At 36.1% G+C, this 19793-nt stretch overlaps 2 protein-coding genes across 3 annotated transcripts in view; both read left to right on the top strand.

Annotated features, from left to right (window-relative positions):
• LOC127850135 (uncharacterized) overlaps positions 1 to 19793 on the top strand; it is a 238930-nt gene that overhangs the window by 85290 nt on the left and 133847 nt on the right.
• On the top strand, positions 1016 to 6729 carry LOC127850149 (uncharacterized). Of its 2 annotated transcripts, none has more exons than XM_052382977.1 (2): positions 1016 to 1571; positions 5004 to 6729. In XM_052382977.1, exons 1-2 carry the CDS (start codon positions 1027 to 1029, stop codon positions 5308 to 5310), a joined length of 852 nt encoding a protein of 283 aa, XP_052238937.1. In that variant the 5' UTR covers positions 1016 to 1026; the 3' UTR covers positions 5311 to 6729. The 2 variants fall into 2 exon arrangements, with proteins under 2 accessions (XP_052238937.1, XP_052238936.1); XM_052382976.1 differs by having other exon boundaries at positions 1016 to 1648; positions 5081 to 6729.

Genomic DNA, 19793 nt, shown 5'->3' with positions numbered 1-19793 from the left:
TCAAATCCAGCTTCGAATTTGAGAGACGGAACACGATCAGCTACGAGTGAACTATCGTGATGTTCGTGATCGTACGATATGAGGAACCAGATATAAACGTTAGGGTCACGATCGTGCCAATAATGTATTAACAATAACGCGATCTCCTGTTACTGTTTAATTCATAGACATTAACACAGGAAGTTAAACCGTTTAACTTACACATGCAGTTACTGTATACGGTTCTTGAAAAGTCCATGTATTAAAAATTACTCCTTAAATAGATAACATTGTACCACTTTAAATCAAACGTGCATGTTGATGTGGATCCTAAGCGTACATAAATCGTTACTGTAAAACAAAGCGTGGTAGATCTAATCTAAACGCAGATGTATCTGGCACACCTTAAATCTTGTAGGCTCTTTAAAAAGCCGGATGTAAAGCGTCTTAGCGACCAGGGGTACGGATTGCATGTAAACGCTTTTCAAACGATCTAGAAATAAATAATTCATTATATTCGAGGACGAAAAGTGTCATTTGGATTATTGATAATAGGGAAATGCATCATGCGTTTGTAACGCTGTTTGTAATTTGGTGTATTAGTAACAGAGCGTTCACAATATCAACGAATTCCAGCATTTCCCAGCATGATTTTCCTCCCAAATATCACTTGTTCGAATCCCGAAAAAATGTGTTTTTTTTGCATTTAAAAGTATTAAATGTCATTTAAATATTAAAGTTTTATAAGTAAATAAGTTTTATGGTTCTTATTATTTATAATAATAATAATAAATTAATAATAGTATTAATAATAAAAGTAATAATACTAATTATAATAACAATAACAAAGATATGTGAACAAGTTTCCGTCAAATGGATTCATTTTCATAAAATAATATATAGTTATATAGCAATAATACGAAATAATAATTAAAGTAATAATACTACTTCTACTACTTCTACTACTCCTACTACTACTACTAATAATAATAATAATAATTATTATTATTATTGTTTGTTACTATTATTTCAGAGGCCAACAGTCCCATGAGCTTATCATCCCAACCAAGGCCAGTCACCCTTGAGCTGCTCGTATCCGTGGATCTACCAAAGACTGGAGATGATAAGGAGAAGCCTCTCCTCAGTGGACTGGACTTCCTGCCGGACGGGAGACTGGTAGCCGTGGATAACATGAACATGAAATGTATCATACTGAATGAGCGACTGCAGAGACTAGGAACACCGTACAAGTTCAAGGATTACCCACACAGCGTATTATGTGTGTCTCATGATACACTGTGTGTAACGGGTGGTTATAAAGAAGTATGGCTCTTGTCTGTGAGTACAGACAATACCATCACACTGACCAGGGAGATCAATACAACATCCAAGTTCTTCTATATATGCTGCATGTCTCCATCTAACATGGTCGTGAGTACGTACGATGATCCCCGTCCACTTAGAATGATATCAGTGGACGGGGTTGAGACAGACTTTGATCACATCCTGACGTTTCCAAAGAAGACTTACAAATTAAATGAGAGTGCGTGCACGTATGTCCAGTCTAAGAACACGTTAGTACTGACTGACAGGTACGCTCACACTGTGTTCATGTACGACACCGTGAATGGCACATCTAGAGCAGTCACTAATGAGAACATACAGGAGCCTCGTGGTGCCTGTCCAGGGCCAGGTGACACAGTGCTGGTGTGCAGTAAGGATAAGCACTCCATCGTGCACCTGACCATCCACGGTACAATACTCGGTACATACCCATTGGATATATATTTTCCGCTCAGCATATGTGTGTCTAAGGATGGCACCAGGCTGGTAGTGTCCAACAGCGCTGAAGGCGTCAAGAAACTTCACTTGTATAAGATATCACCGGCCATGAGTTAGATGACTAATGAGATGTTGACCGTGCGATCATTTTACACACATATTTATTATTAACAATAACTCATGTAGCATAGTATGTGTCTCATAATACACTGTCTGTAACGGGTGGTGGTGATAAAGTAGTATGTGTGTCTCATGATACACTGTCTGTAACGGGTGGTGGTGATAAAGTAGTATGTGTGTCTCATGATACACTGTGTGTAACGGGTGGTGGTGATAAAGTAGTATGTGTGTCTCATGATACACTGTGTGTAACGGGTGGTGGTGATAAAGTAGTATGTGTGTCTCATGATACACTGTGTGTAACGCGTTATACAGTAGTATGTGTGTCTCATGATACACTGTGTGTAACGGGTGGTGGTTATAAAGTATTATGTGTGTCTCATGATACACTGTGTGTAACGGGTGGTGGTGATAAAGTAGTATGTGTGTCTCATGATACACTGTGTGTAACGGGTGGTGGTTATAGAGTATTATGTGTGTCTCATGATACACTGTGTGTAACGGGTGGTGGTGATAAAGTATTATGTGTGTCTCATGATACACTGTGTGTAACGCGTTATACAGTAGTATGTGTGTCTCATGATACACTGTGTGTAACGGGTGGTGGTGATAAAGTAGTATGTGTGTCTCATGATACACTGTGTGTAACGGGTGGTGGTGATAAAGTATTATGTGTGTCTCATGATACACTGTGTGTAACGGGTGGTGGTGATAAAGTAGTATGTGTGTCTCATGATACACTGTGTGTAACAGGTGATGGTTATAAAGTATTATGTGTGTCTCATGATACACTGTGTGTAACGGGTGATGGTTATAAAGTATTATGTGTGTCTCATGATACACTGTGTGTAACGGGTGGTGGTGATAAAGTAGTATGTCTCCTGTCTGTGAGTACAGACAATACCATCACACTGACCAGGAAGATCAATACATCATCAACGTTTGGCTCTGTGAAGTTCCCGTACAGCATATGTATGTCTAAGGATGGCACCAGACTGGTGGTGTCCAACAGCGCTAAAGGCGCCGGGAAAATTCAGTTGTATAAGATCTCAACGGCGATGAGTTAGATGACTAGTAAGATGTAAATATTATCCATGTGATCAGGCATTCTACACGATTATTAAGTATAACTTACGTGTATTGGTGTTGTTAAATCAACTCGGAATGCTATCATGTTTAAAGAAAATTGAATAGTGCTGTAATAAGGTTTAATCGTCGAAGAATTTCGAACGATTTCGAACTACCTATTCATTTTGCATTTGCTATAAAGTAAAATGTGTCTTTATACTGAACTTCAAGAAATTTTTAGTGTTAATTTGAAAATATTAAAATATATTGTTTATGTAATTCTATTTTAATTTGCATTTCATGCAACATAACTGGTGTGTACGTTAGTTATTCGCGTTGAATATTTCTAAATGTATGATAATTTTGGAAAATAATAACTATAACTTCATTTACATTGCTATGCATAAGTGTGTTAATGCCATGGAAGCAATTTTGCGTTCATTCAAAAGAATGCTTGTTTTTGCTTAGCCTAGATCATCTACAAATTATATTATTATCAACAAAGGTCGACTAGAACTAGAATTCCCTGAGCGTGTCACCTCTGTCTGTAAATAGGCTTATAAGCCATGTATCGTTCTAATGTTAAGGATGCTTTATAAAGCCGTTAGTTGTAGTTGTGGTCGTTTGTGTTAAATAAATTAGCAAAACGATAATAACAAATAAATTCTATCATATTTGCTATAATTTTATTAAAAAAACACACACTTTTAATTGCACTTTGTAACAATTTAATGAATTCGTGAATTTCTGGGTCCGAGAAAACACACGCTATAATTAAAAACCTTATGATTCATAACACTCTGATCAGACATCCCCATATCAACGTGTGGAGAATGATAAAACAGGGAATTAGTGTAAGGTAGTAAACCCATCATATTCAATTATCAGAAAATGTGTTTACAAGTCATATAATTATATAATTTTCTTGAATCAATGATACATTTTTAATTAGATATTGAAGATGAGTACCATTTTGTCTGTAAATGTCCATTATACGTTGATATTAGAAAAAACTATTTAAAGAAATGTTATTACAATGGCCTTCTGTTTACAAATTCCACCAGTTGCTGAATACAACGAATAAATTTGAACTTATTAAGTCAGCCAAATTTGTAAAAGAAACTCTGATTTTAACAAATAATATTACTAATGTTGTTAATTAATTTATATAGCAATCCTCCATATATTACCTTGCCTTTTCGTAACCGTATACGATGCTGATTATGTTATTGTTACTACTATGTTTATCTCTGTAACTTTTCTTAAACGTATACGATGCTCCTTATGTTTATATTATTACTATGTTTATCTCTGTGACATAATTGTATGTGAAATATCTAGTGTTTAGACGATGTACACTGTGCAAGTCTGAATAAATATTTGTCTTGTAAATATTTGTCTTTAATGAATAACATGCAATTCAAATTGATGAAACCATATTAAACAAGGGCTGTTTGTAAAACATGCATGCCCCCATATGGGCTGTCAGTTGTAGTGGCAGCCATTGTGTGAATATCCCAACCAATTCCATTAACCCTGGAGCTGCTCGTATCCGTTGATCTACCAAAGACTGGAGATGATGAGGAGAAGCCTTTCCTCACTGGACTGGACTTCCTGCCGGACGGGAGACTGGTAGCCGTGGATAACAACAACATGAAATGTATCATACTGAATGAGCAACTGCAGAGACTAGGAACACCGTACAAGTTCAAGAGTAGCCCACAAAGCGTAGTATGTGTGTCTCATGATACACTGTGTGTAACGGGTGGTGGTGGTAGAAAAGTAGTATGTCTCCTGTCTGTGAGTACAGACAATACCATCAGGCTTTCCAGGGAGATCAATACATCATCACAGTTTGACTCTATATGCTGCATGTCTCCATCTCACATGGTCGTGAGTACGTACAATGATCCCCGTCCTGCTAGAATGATATCAGTGGACGGGGTAGAGTCAGACTTTGATCACTCCCTGACGTTTCCTATACTGAAGTACAAAGTAAGTGAGAGTGCGTGCACGTATGTAGAGTCTAAGAACACGTTAGTACTGACTGACAGGTACGCTCACACTGTGTACATGAACGACACCGTGAATGGCACATCTAGAACAGTCACTAATGAGAACATACAGGAACCTTGTGGTGCCTGTGTAGGACCTGGTGACACGGTGCTGGTGTGCAGTAAGAATAAGAACTCCATCGTGCATCTGACCATTGACGGTAAAATACTGGGTACATACCCAGTGGATATGTGGTACCCGTTAAGCATATGTGTGTCTAAGGATGGCACCAGGCTGGTGGTGTCTAACTGCCCTATACGCGTCAGGAAACTTCAATTGTATAAGATATCACCGGCAATGAGTTAGCTGACTAGTAAGATGTAAATGTTATCCATGTGATCAGGCTTTCTACACAATTATTAAATATTGACTTTCGTGTATTGTTTGTGTTAAACAACTCGGAATACTATTCCGATTAATTAAAATTAAATAGTGTTGTAATAAGGTTTTATCGTTGAAGAATTTCAAAAGATTCCGAACTACCTATGTATTTTGCATGTATTATAATGTAATATGTGTATTTCTACCTACCTTCAATAACTATTTTAGTGTATATTTGAAGACATTTAAATATATTGTATATGTAATTTTATTTAAATTCGCATTTCATGCAACGTAACCGGTGTGTACAGTAGTTCGGCGCGTTAAAGATTTGTAAATATGTGTTAATTTTTGAAAATAATAACTATAGCAATATTGCTAAGCATATGTTTTCTTAATGCCATAAACAATTCATTCAAAATAATGCTTGTTTTTGTTAAGCCTACATACGCAACACGATTTATGTTTATCAACAAATTCGACTAGATCATGAATTCCCAGCCTGTCACCTCTGCCTGTCAATAGTCTAATAGCCCCGTCACACCGAACTGACGTCCTTTCGGCGACCTAAGACTGTGTTTCTGAAAATTTCTGACTGTCGTAGTAAGGACGCCAATGACTTTTTCGGTATAAATGCTGTTTTTCGCCTTCCCGTCACACCAGCGTCCTGGTTTATGGCGTTCTGCGCGTCCTCATGGGGTCCTTAATCCGTCCCTGGCGACCTTACCGCGTTCGTACTGCGTTTCACGGCGACCATACGGCGTCTGAGCGGGGTCCTTGGCATTCTTACTGCGTTCTTATTGCGACCATAGTCGTTCTGAGGACGCAATAGACGTACAAAGGACGTACTAATGACGCAATAAAGTCGCCGTACGGTCGCCTTGCAGTCAATGATCATTGTCTGTGGGTTTTAGCGGCGACCACACGACGTCCATGGCGAATTTACAGCGACCTTACCACGTCCCTACTTCGACTACTGCGTCTCTACGGCGTCCCTACGACGTCTTTTACAGAACGCCGTAAAACGCCGGACTTCGGCGACTACTTTAAACATGTTCAAAGTAGTCGCCGTGGGCTCGCGTCCTGTACAATTTTCGCCAGTCTCACTTCGTCCTCTTGCTTCCTTACTGCGTTCCTCCGGTGTCTATGACATCCTCACTGCGACCTGGGTCGCCGTAAGGACGCAGTAAGGACGCCAGTCCGGTGTGACGGGGGTAAAAGATGCCTTTTATCGTTCCAATGTAGAGGATACTTAATAAGGCCATTAATTTCAGTTACTTTTGTTTGTTTTCAAATAAATTATCAAAACGATTACATGTATATCAAATTAATTCTATATTATTTTCTTAATCTTAGCTTTGTTATTATTTTATTTTAAAATAAACCAAAAGTTGCAATTTGTAATATTTTATGTTTTCACGATTTTCAGGTACCGAGAGAGAACGCGCTTTAGCTTAAAAGAATTCAATTAAGGTATTCAATCCATCACACTCCGTAATAAATTATAATATTTTCTTGCATGGCATTCAAATTTATATTCATTCGCAAAATGTCAGGTTTTACCGTTTCGTTTTTTTTGGATATGCCATGTTAATTACCATACCCCCTTTGTTGCTGCAAGCAGGAAACATTTAAATTGATTATAAATGTACATTTCTGAATGGTAAATTAAACTTACAAACGTGTCGCGACACAAGTGCGACTGAGTGTTTAGCAAAACATTCAATGCATCGTGCGATTTTAATTATAATTTTATATATACTCCAGTATATTTTGATGACATATTTCAATTACATGTATACAATGATTCAATAAAACATGCTTAATGCTAAGGAAAGCTATCCATAACAACGCACATGCGAAACACATTAATTTAAATATATGAATGTTTTTTAAATAAACCGTATTACCGTGTACAAGAGGTTAACTGGTAATCCTACCGGAACGACCAGTTAACCGGTTACATTTTCTTGAAAAGGGTTAACCTGGAAAAACATGATTATGCTCTTTGTCATGGAATAATTCGTGTGATTTACGTTTCGCGCGCGACGCACTTGCGCTGGCGACTAGTTAGAACAACATGCCACACCATCGACGGTAATAAATAACTATCATCAAACAAAGCAATAAAGCAATAAATCAGTACCTTTGTGATAATAATATTAATGATACTTAATAATTATAGTAACAATAATAGCATTTATGAATGTAACATGAAACGCATTTCATTTATAAACATTTTATTATATTTACATGTATATATGAGTAAAAGATATGATAAAATTGTTTTCTTTATTTAAAGATCTCTTAATATATTGTTAGATCTATGTTTCAATCAAATATCATTGCACATCCGAACAAATGCTTAAATTAGGGAACAAATTAAAAGTTATAACAGTTTGCAAATTAAAAAAAATACTTAGAAATAGTGCTTTTCAATCGTATCTTTGTTCTTAATTTAAAATATACAACAGCAAAGATTTAATAATAATCGATTTCTTACTATCACAAAGAGTTGGACCAAAAGGGTACAGGTCGAAGCACCATTGTATTCTGCTGTAACATTTCCTGAACTTCGATATCACTTGGTGACATATTCATACAGACGACTCCAGAAGACATTGGGAGGCGCCGCGGAACCCGATATATACACCGTCTTTCCGGGACCCGGCGTTTTTATTGTACCGAAAAACACACACTCCCCGTCTGCCTTTAGATTTCCCAACTTGTCCATGCGCGACCCATACTATTCCTCACCTGGCACACCGACCATAACGTTTTTCGATTTCAAAGACCGAATTTTGAAACTGATCGTTGACTTCGCGGAAATTTCGTATTCCTTTGGCTCAAGTATATTGCAAATGTGTTTCGCAACAGAGTCCACGTTAAATTTGGGCAACTTCTTCACATTTGTTGCGTTTGCTGTGCATTCCAAAAGAAACATGGCCGCAAATTCGATTTTATCCGTTTTCCCCTCTTCAAATAAATCAAGACGATAATATCCTAGTGCTGGAAACCTTATATGAACAGTTTGCGAATTTTCACGAGCTGTAACCATCGTGTAACCATCTAGTTCTTTTTTGTCGTCACTCGAGGCCTTAAGTTCGGCTAGAATTGTTATCAGCCTGGTTTGCTCTAGCTCTATTGACATTTCCGCGAAGTCGCGTGAGAACACTGACATTGACTGAATCGCGTCTGTAAATCCTAGCTCTGCATAGTTCCTATCAGGACCCCAGACCTTTTTATGATCTGGAAACTCTGTTGGCGTTGGATACACATCGTTACACCGTAAAGTATAATCTACTAGCTTCCGGAACTTGGCATGAAGATAGTCTCTAGCCTTTCCAAAAAGAGATAGCGTATATTCGCCCACTTCCGGCGGAACAACGCGCACCTTAAACGTCATATTGTCCAGACGCCTCATACATTTGCGCGAATTTATCTCTGTTCCGCCCTCGTCGCGCAGGTCCGCGGTAATATTCGACAGCGGATAATTCTCGGTTGCAAACGAGCTAGTTACTTCGTTGCTAAAGTACACGATCAGTTCGCGATTGGAATTAACTTAAAACCGAGCTCTCTTGATTTCTCGGTTAAGCACGGCTTCTGGTTGAACTCTTCGATTTCAATCGGCTCTTCGAGGAGCTGCCAAACAGGGTGTGCGGGGAAATTGTCATAACAGAAAACCTCGGGGTCCATCAGGAACCAGAACTCGTCGAACTGACGTTGGAATTTACCACTGACGTCGACGTATCCAGACCCCAAGTGAAATCCAGAAAACGCCACTCCCCGTTAAAGTAAACGGCGTTCCAGCTGTGGTTCCGTTTCGCCAAGTTTGAATTCCTTGTCCGGTTGGTGGCGGAGACCTTTGGAACATCCGGGTATAGTAACTACATCGTAACTACAGAGATATTTACCTCCCTAGAAAAAACGATAACTTGCAATAAAAGTGTCTTGTATGACTCGTTATATCTAAATATTAAATTCATTTTCGAAAATGCTGTCGGATACACATGTTCACCTGCTATTTGTACATGACCTGCGTAAACGAACATGTATCATCGGAAAACGATTTTAAATTTCAGTATTCAAATTGACCGTCCAGATTTGTAAGTTTCAAATGTTCTATGTTAGTGAACTTAACACCGATTAAAAGCAAGATGGTCATTGTCACAAAGATACGCCCGTTAGTAAAGTATGTTTTGAGTACTGGTGTATGTTAAAGAAGTTTCATTAAAAATTGACTAATGCTGGATTGTGGAAAACCCCACTGATCACGGGCAACAAACCAAAGTGACTCATTCAAAAACACTTCTTTTTTCAGCATGCTTGCAACATCTGCCTAATGCTCCGTACAAATGGCGTATTATAATACCCCAAGAGGCGCGATGTAGTACTTACTTGCAGAGAGCTGCCATGAGGTTGACGTAACTTCCTTGCCAATGACGTAACGTCGACGTCGCATCATAACGCAACTTATCGGACAACGTTTTTTCCTTAGCGTACATGTAACTGGAACATAGCGAAATATTCACTTTATATGATATTAATCAGTATGAGTACCGGAATGTACCGAGTAAGTACACTACATTCGTACCAAGAATATATATAATATATATATACATGAGCCGCGCTCTGATAAAACAGGGCTTAATACATGTGCGTAAAGTGCCGTCCTATATTAGCCTGTGTAGTCCGCTCATGCTGATTAGTGACAACAATTTCCGCTTTCATGTATGTTTTCTTTTATATGAAGTCCATTCTTATAGAAAACTCAGTTTAGACGTCACGGATAAGCTTTGCGGACGCACATGAAATAAGCCCTGTTTTATTAGAACGCGGCTCATATGTACCTAACTCGCATCAAGCACTTCCAAGTATAATTCCATGCATTCCTTACCAACAAAATAATATCAGGCAAATAAGCGTAATTTTATTTTATGAGAACTAATGAAATTTTAACATTCATTAACTATGTTCGGTGGACGGAAGCGTTATTTATTATTGCATGCGTTCAAACGGCGACCCGGTATGAGGTTGGATCGAAATGAACACTTCTGGATGGTCATGAGAACTGCTCGAGTCGCACACCGACGTCAATTGCTTTTTCTTAAAGTACATCAGTTTCTTACCGTTACGGAAACAAACACAATACATCCTACTTAATGCTGTAAACGAATCATCTACATGTTATTATTAAGATTTTTCAACTGGTTTAACCTTGACCAGAACTAATTATAAAACAGAAAGATAAATCAACAATTTACCCTGATGCAAAATATTTCAATGTTGGAATTAACACAGCAAACACAAAACACTACCAATAGACCGTTTGATTTCCATGGAAACGCGAGTTAATCATGACAAGTTAGTACTGTTAGCTAATGCTGAAAGAAAAAATGAGCTCAGTGAAACATCGGGTCATGTAGTTATGAAAACGACATAAATAAACAATTTGCATACAAAAGTGGTGCGAATGTTGACAGCGTGGTGTGAACATGCAAAAAAGTGATACAAATGGTCAAGTAAATAGTTCAAGTAATTTTCCAGGGATGAATTGAGAAGTCGTCACGTTTGTTTTGAAGATGATTGTAAAACAAATTAACCCTTTGCATGCTGGGAAATTTGTCGTCTGCTAAAATGTCGTCTGTTCAATTACTAAAATTAGCATTTTCTTCGATTTTTTCAAAGAATACTATAAGAATACCAAACAGTTTGGATCCTGATGAGACGCCACGTTTTGCGGCATTTCATCTGGATCCAAACTGTTTGCAAAGGCCTTCAAAATTCGGTTCCAGCACTGAAAGAGTTAACGTGCATCGTTACCGAAAAAAACAGTAAACTGTTCCTTTTCTAAAAGCAAAACTAGCAAGAGCTTCCCTATAAAACATGCGCGACCATCTCTTGCTTTGATAGAATAATGTACGTTTTATTTCAGTCAACAGATAACACTACGCGATGACATCGTTGTTTTCCTTTCGGTTGTTGTTTAACAGTATAAATGTAAACTTTAACTAACAACAAAATTAGCACAATTCATTGCCTTCATCATTGCTGATGATAACTTTTTAAGTTTTTTTACCCTACTGGTCCGCCTGAACATGCAACACAAGATATATCCCTGGCAAACTTGCTCTATACAAAACGATGTCAAGGTTGGTCCAGGCAAATAGAAATATCTGTTGCCCACAAACGGTACCTTGATATGTTATTAAACGCAAGGGGACAAACACTCCTGCTAAATTGCAATTCAGAGTTATGGGTCAGTCACCTCCGAAAATTAAAATGTCTCAAGTAACCATCAGTTGTTACAGATTTTTTACCTTGCTCACAATCTTAAGTTTGAATTTCTTAGTGTCAGAAAGGGCCTAATTCAGCTTAATTGCAGATTAAAGTTGTGCTTTGGTAAGTGACCTCTCCTGATGCCGCTGAAGACATTAGAGCATTTTCAATTAAATACCTTTTGTTATTATTTACAAAGATATGTACTTGCAAACAAACCTTAAACTGACATCGTATCCTGAAAAAACTGGATATAATTCCGCTTAAAGGCTGTTAACAGTTATAGATCTTGGTCAGTGATTGTTAACCCATTTATGCCTAGTGGACTCTCCCATCCTTCTAAATTGGATCAATTTATTTCCAAAATTAGGGATGTCTAGTATATTAATTTCTATATTTAGAATATATCTTACAGAAATTCCTTAAAGCAAACAGCGCAGACCCTGATGAGCGGCCGCATCATGCGGCGTCTCAACTGGGTCTACTCTGTTTTCCAATGCCTTTTTTCTAGACGCTAGGCATAAATGGGTTAATCAAGACACTCAACACATTTGCAAAGTTTTATTACAATAACTAACGTTCGCAAACGTTTACCTTTCATGTATAATACAAGAACGGGCATACTTGTCTGTAATATAAATAATTCTTAAGGAACTTTGTCAGTGATCTTGAACCCATATGACCATGTTTAATAAACTAGACAAAGTAGGAACAGTGCTGTGGTATTGTTGCACACAGGACTAAGCCATTTAAAAACACCGACGCCCGTAATGGGCGAGTAGTATTACCTAAAAAAAATATAAAGAATAGTAAAGCTTAAACATTTTTTCACATGCAATATCTGTATGGGAGTGTGGGTAAGTAAAAACGCCAACACCATGGAAAAAGTGGTGACGTTGTACGGACAAACAAACATTGACAAAGTGACGTCATTTAAGGGTGCAACTCTGTTATACCTGTCGCTGTGCCTTAAATAAAATACCTAAATTAAATTAGTATATTCATTGCCTTTATATGTTTACATTTATAAGTCATGTACAATAGAACTTAAAATAAGTTGTACCTGTCGGCACGTTTATACGTGCACTAATGTAATATATTAACCGTTAAAGCTGACATATGACGTTGAGGCAAATGCATTTGCTTGCAATACTGTTTGACATAAATCAATTTCTTATAATCAAACACACAAAATAATTTCAAAACCTTACAACTGAACACGGTATTTCCATAACTTTTACAGAAAATAGTTACATATAGTTTTTAAGATGTCAATAGTAATCATACAATTATAATATAGTAAATAGTCAGTCCTACAATAATTCTGATAGCATTTATCACATGCAACTTATAGGCTATAGCGCATCTAACATGCTGGTGTCAGAAGACCCAAAAGAGCGAACGAACACTAAATATTAAATGCTAGTTTGCATTGACAAAGACATATATTGGAAATAAAGTTCCGTTTGTGTATAAACAGATTGAACATATGTATAACATCATAAAAGATTGAACCAATATCCATATTTTCTTCTGTTTTTTTATGTTCAAAAGCATTGGTTTAGAGGGGCCCTTTTTTATTACCGACATATATAGTCCAACATAGTATTTTAGCATTACAGACATTAATTAAATAAGAGATGTTTGTCAGAGACACAATGCTCCCTAATGCGCCGCTTTTTTTTTACCTTTGACCTTGAAGGATAACCTTGACCTTTCACCACTAAAAATGTGCGGCTCCATGAGATACACTTGCAAGCCAAATATCAAGTTGATATGTTCAATATTTCAAAAGACAGGCCAAAAACAATATTCCCAATATTCCCACAATATCATTCGATCCGGGGGCATAAAAAGCAAAATTTCGAAATATAGTCATTTTAGGCATGCTGTTGCAGAAAACGAACGAAATCGATCAAAAGATGTACTTGAAAATCCGCTGTGTACCAAAAAAGGCAAAGGCGGAAAAGAAAACACAGTCCACCAAAACGCCATGGTTAGGTCTCGAAACGTCCAAGGTGATGCAAAAGTTAAACGTCGAACAAAAAAGACAGAGATGTACCAAAAGAGTAATAGTTGGCATAGAGGTGAACCCAAAATTTCAAAACGGAATAAAAAGTCAGAAGTAGACCAAACGTCAGATGTGCTGTCAAAACCCCATGTTCGAACAACAATTCAGAGGTTAACCAAAGCGTCGGGGGTGAACCAAAATTCAGAGGTGCACCAAAATACTCGAGGTAGACCAAAAACCGCGCCAGGACGTACCTGATATTATTACAGACCCAGAAGTAGAAGGCTCGAATCTTCTCTAGATCTGAGGTGGCGACCGAGCAAAGATGTGACGCCAGGCGGTCCACTAACAGCAAGCACGACCCGGGGGTCTGAAATGGATAGACGGAATATTGTTTTATAACTAGCGCATCGTTTGAGAAAAGCACCCAACACCTCACGCTCGATTTGGTTTTTATAAAGATTCTGATATCATAAACAGCCACAGAATAAGTTGATACCTTAGCTTTATACATTAATTTAACGTTTCTCTTATACAAATTATGTTTGTTACTTTTCTGAAGTTCTTGGACAAATAAACTTTAAAATAGTTTTTTGCAAAATATTACTATTAAAATTATTATCAAGTCAATATTTCTAAGCGTATTATGCCTAATTAAGTTTATTAAGTCTCTAACATTACTTTTATCGCTCACTTACCTTTAAATACTTACCGGTACACACTTGAATACTACCTTGATAACGTGTGTAACGTTAGTAACGTTCCCTACGTTATTTAAGTTTTCTTCGTTTCGTACTTTTCTTAAGTAACTTACGTTTCACAGTTTCAATACTACCCTTTCGTAAATGACGGCTATAACGTTACTTTGGCCCCTTAGGTGTATACCATCATTTACGTTACTTACGCTAAAAAGTTTCTTACGCTAGCTTAACTACATTGAAATCATTTATCGCGTCTTTCACGCCCCTTTTGTTCATAACGTTACTTGCGTTCATGACTTGACTTAGTCCACTACGTCCCATACGTTCATGACGCAACTGTGGTTATTTGCATTCATTTCATCATTGTGTAACTATGTTACTTATATTCTTTGCGTTCTCGATGTGCTTGAACTGTAGCTGCACGTCAGTGACGATGTCCTTCTTTCGTGTAGTAACGGGCTTTGCCGCCGGAAGTTGTAGTCTGTACACAAGACTGGAGATGATTATGAGTGGGAACCTTACCTCACTGAACTGGCCTTCCTGCCGGACAAGAGACTGGTAGCCGTGGATGACATGAACAGGAAATGTATCATACTGGATGAGCGCCTACAGAGACTTGGAACACCGTACAAATTCAAGGCTTTCCCACACGGCGTAGTATGTATGTCTCATGATGCACTGTGTGTAACTTTTGGTTATGGTAAAGTAGTATTGCCCCTGTCTGAGTGTACACACAATATCATCAGGCCGACCAGGGAGATCAGAACATCATCCAATTTCTACTCTGTATGCTGCATGTCTCCATCTCACATGGTCGTGGGTACGTACGATGATCCCCGTCCTGCTAGAATGCTATCAGTGGACGGGGTAGAGGCAGACTTTGATCACTTCCTGACGTTTACCATGAAGACGTACAAAGTGGATGAGAGTATGTGCACGTATGTCCGGTCAAATAATACGTTGGTACTGACTGACAGGTTCGCTCACACAGTGTACATATACGACACCGCGAAGGGCACATCTAGAGCGGTCACTAATGAGAACATACAGGAACCTCGTGGTGCCTGTGTAGGGCCTGGTGACTCGGTGCTGGTGTGCAGTATGAGGAAAGACTCCATTGCGCACCTGACCATTGACGGTAAAATACTGGGTGGATATGAAGTTTTCTAACAACATATGTGTGTCTAAGGATGGCAATAGGCTGGCAGTGTCCAACAGCGCTAGAGGCAACACGAAACTAAAGTTGTATAATATCACCAGCAATGGGTTAGATGACTTGTAAGATGAATGTGTTATCCATGTGATCAGGCTTTCTACACAATTTGTATATATTGACTTTCGTGTACTGGTGACTTAAAACCAACTTGGAATTCTATTCCGATTAATTTAAATTACATAGTGTTGTTATACTGTGTTATCGTTAAACAATTTCGAAATAATTCGAAATACATAAGTATTTTGCATTTTTTATAATGTAAAATTAGTCTTTATACTTAACTTCAAGGCATATTGTATTGTATATTTGAAGACATTTAAATATATTGCCCATGTAATACTATTTAAATTTATAACATGCAGGAGAACAGGTGTGTACAGTAGTTAGGCGCGTTACAATTCCGATTAATTAAAAAATGAATAATGTTGTTATACCGTTTTATTATTGAAGATGTATTTTGCATTTGTTACAATATAAATGTGTCTTTATACCTAACGTCAAGAAATACGTTAGTTGAAAACATTTGAATATATTGTGTGTGTAATACTACGTGGAATTTACTGTGTACAGTAGTGAGGCGCATTAAATACTTCTAAATAAATGTTACTTTTTGATAATAATAACTATAACTGAAAATTGCTATGCTTTGTTTTCTAAATGCGATGAAAAAAATTGTGCATTCATTCAAAATGATGCTTATTTTTCTTTCTACCTTAGCCACAAGTTATATAATTATCATCAAAAGTCGACTAGAACTAGAATTCCCAATAGTCTAAAAAGCCTTGTATCATTCAAGTGTAAAGAATAGTATATAAAGCCGTTAATTTCAGTTAGTTGTTTGTTTTAAAATAAATTAGCAAAACGATAATATCAAATCAATTCTATAATATTATTTTTAGCTTCGTTATTATTTCATAAATAAACAAATACTTGCATTTTGAAACATTTGATATGTTCGCTAATATCAGGGACCGATACAACATTTGATTTAATTTAAAACCTTCTAATATTTAACGTTGTAATCAGACACATATCGAATAAACGTATGGAGAATGATAACACGAGTATTCAGTTAAGGTATTCAACCCATAATTCTCAATGTTTAGACCGTAACAAATTTTTACATTTATTCGCAAATTGTTAGGTGATTTACCGTTTCGTTTTTTGGATATGACATGTTCATAACCATACCCCCTTTGTTGCTACAAGTTGGAATATTTTTAACTGATTATAGATGTGCATTTCTGAATGGTAAATTAGACATATATAATAATATATTGACCCATTTTTCTTCAGTTAATTTATAAAGTAATTATGTATGCAAATATTGCTTATGATTTTTAAATTTGATATTAATTTTCCTGTTCTTGTATTTGAAATCCATAAACATGATAACATAAATGTGTTCTTTTTATGGATGTTTTTAATTAAACCGAATTACTTTTATATAAAAAAAAATTGGATGCGAAAAAGAAAGTTTTGTTTTTTTCTAATTAAAATGGGGAAGGAAAAAAAACTATGCGAACCAAAAATGTATGAATTAACAATGTTCAGCGCGATACAACCACACCCTTACGTAGTGAAGAAGTATTAGATCGTAGTAGATGAAGGATTTTTAAATGCCTCTATGTTGGAAATATGTGAAAATTTAATCTATATCTTCAGCCGCTATTTGAGAAATTAAAAGTTATCATCGTGTTCCGATACAAGTACGATTGAGTGTTTAGCATTACATTCAATGTACGGTACGATTTTAATTATAATTCTAAATATAATCCAGTATATTTTAATAACATGGTCAAAATAATGATTCAATAAAATATGCTTAATGCTAAAGAAGGCTATCCGTTACAAACAGGTATAACATGCGAAGCACATATATTTCATTATAGGAATATATCGACTGTTTTTGCAGTAATTCTTGACTCTCCATGCTGGTACAACCACGCGACCCAGAGGTGTGTGCGGTCTTAGGAATGAAGGTCGATTCTTATTTTGCAGCTTAGAGGTAAAACATTGTACATGTATTATCATTTTTCTTTTATTCATAATATTTTATTTCTTGCTGTTATTTTACATTAAAAAAATTAAAATAAGTGTATAGAGTGATGCTGTTTATCTTTATATAAACTGTCATAATGTGTCAATTCAGTCATAAGGCTACAACACCCCACATTATTCTTGATACATCGACTCTCTACGGTTTATTTAATTGTTATACTAATTGGTGAATCAAATATTTTGTGAATTAGCCATTGTCATTTATCGCCTTTCGATATATTTCATAAGAAAAGTAAAAATGCTTTATCAGAAATCGCAATCTGAAAGTTAAATGAAGATAACTGATTGCGTAACCAATGACAGAACACATGCGTAACTAAAAATAATCAAAGTACTGACAGTACTGGTGTGACGATGCTTTTAAAGAGGATGGATATAAAAGCATCAATTTAAGTTTATCTACATCACCACAATTGTGTATGAGGGTACGAAAATTTTGGGTACGGAAAAAATGGGAACGAAAAATTTGGGTGCAATAATTATGCCAAAAAATTGGGTACGAAAAAAATTTGGTAACGAAAAAAAATTGGGTACGAAAAAAAAATTGGGTACAAAAAAACGACTTGAATACGTGAGTTCGTCCATGAACACATGGTAAGGTTAACTAAATCTCCGCGATATGACCTAATATGTGTTTAAAACAGAAAACAATATCCAACAAATGAATGAATTATCAAACATAGTGTGTGCACTGATGTGGCTCTGTAATTTCTGTTTGAAAAGTTTATTAAATATGCAAAATGAAAGAGCACGCATAAGAGCGAGTTTCATAAAAATCGCATGGCTATTATGCGGTTTATATACCATACTCCCTATAACGTTTACAATTGGAAGGTTCGAAATAATTCGTTTTCTTTACACTCATGATCGCGTTAAACGTGAATTATACACGTTTTCATTCGCAATTTAATTACAGAAGTACGGCAAATGTCAAATACAATACAGAAAATGCATAGTTGTTTCATTGATCTATAAACATATAATGGATTGAATATAACTGATTTAAAATTAACGTTTTCAAAATATTTCTTTTTCCTAGAATATGTTATCCTATTTATAGCTGAGCTTCCTTTACCTTTATCAATGATAATCATCAAGGTATGCCGATTAGAAAAATTGCTGCGAGAAAATATCAAACTAATAATGTCGGAAAATCTTATTTTGGCATAACAATTTAGTCTTGAAACTACAAACTTGCTTTACAAAACATTTACAATCAACCAATATAATACAGAATAACACATTTGATAGAAAAATAAATTTAAAAAAAAAACGAAAACCCCGAGAACGTTTGAAGTCACGAATTAACATAACGACAACAACACCAATTACATTTATTATCTCTTAAGCATACAATTGATTTTTGCCAAATGCAAAATACACAAGTGTAATAACATTAACATAGGTTATAATAGTTATGAAAAATATGTAATTTTATAATTTAACAAAGATGTTACTGATTCATATCAAAAGTGTCACTTTGACATTGATACTGGTTGTTGCTCATAAATTACTGTACTACATAAGTAGTTTCTTTTTGACATTGATATTGATTTTAACTCACTAAATTCTGAGGGAAAATACATGCAACACTGGTATTGAAGTAAATAACATTTTAACCGTTTATAAATGCACCGTTCTAAAGTTTGCTTGTTTATATAGGTGTGATGCAGCTCAAAATTGCAAAAAACATCCATAGATAAAGTAAGCAAATTATATCTGATTTTATTGACATGACGTATCAGCAACAAAACCCAATATCAACACCGTAAATATATCTGTTACAATATAATATAATAGAATTGTGATTTTAAGGAATCTTAACAAGTGTAAACCTTTCATGAAAATAATTTTGTCCATTAACTTTTTGATTACCTTTCCAAAACTTTTCCTTTTCACAGATTTTGGCATGTATTGAAGTTTGTCATTAAATGCTTCATATTGATACATTTAAAAGATTGGCACTAAAAAGCTCCAGTAAAAAAATACTAGAAAAAAAATTAATAAAGAAAAAAGTAACCCTCAACTTGGCTCGGACCACTGACCCCTGGAGTAAAAGTCTATTGCTTAGACCAATCGCCCATCCGTGCTCATACAAATAGTGATGAATTTTATACTTTATATAAGAAATCCTCTTAGTATCACAACATATAACGTCAACAGTAGAACTCTCCAAATTATTCAATCGTTTCACGTTGCA

Source organism: Dreissena polymorpha, chromosome 11 (genome assembly GCF_020536995.1).
Source record: "Dreissena polymorpha isolate Duluth1 chromosome 11, UMN_Dpol_1.0, whole genome shotgun sequence".
NCBI lineage: Eukaryota > Metazoa > Mollusca > Bivalvia > Myida > Dreissenidae > Dreissena > Dreissena polymorpha.
Note: the sequence above shows the minus strand (reverse complement) of the source record. Positions and strands in the feature narration are given on the sequence as shown.

Bases quoted from the DNA above. Each gene is read 5' to 3' on its own strand.
- LOC127850149 (XM_052382977.1), top strand. From the start codon at position 1,027: ATGAGCTTATCATCCCAACCAAGGCCAGTCACCCTTGAGCTGCTCGTA. The intron at 1,572-5,003 runs GTACGCTCACAC...ACTGACTGACAG, and splicing joins ACGTTAGTACTGACTGACAG to GTACGCTCACACTGTGTACA.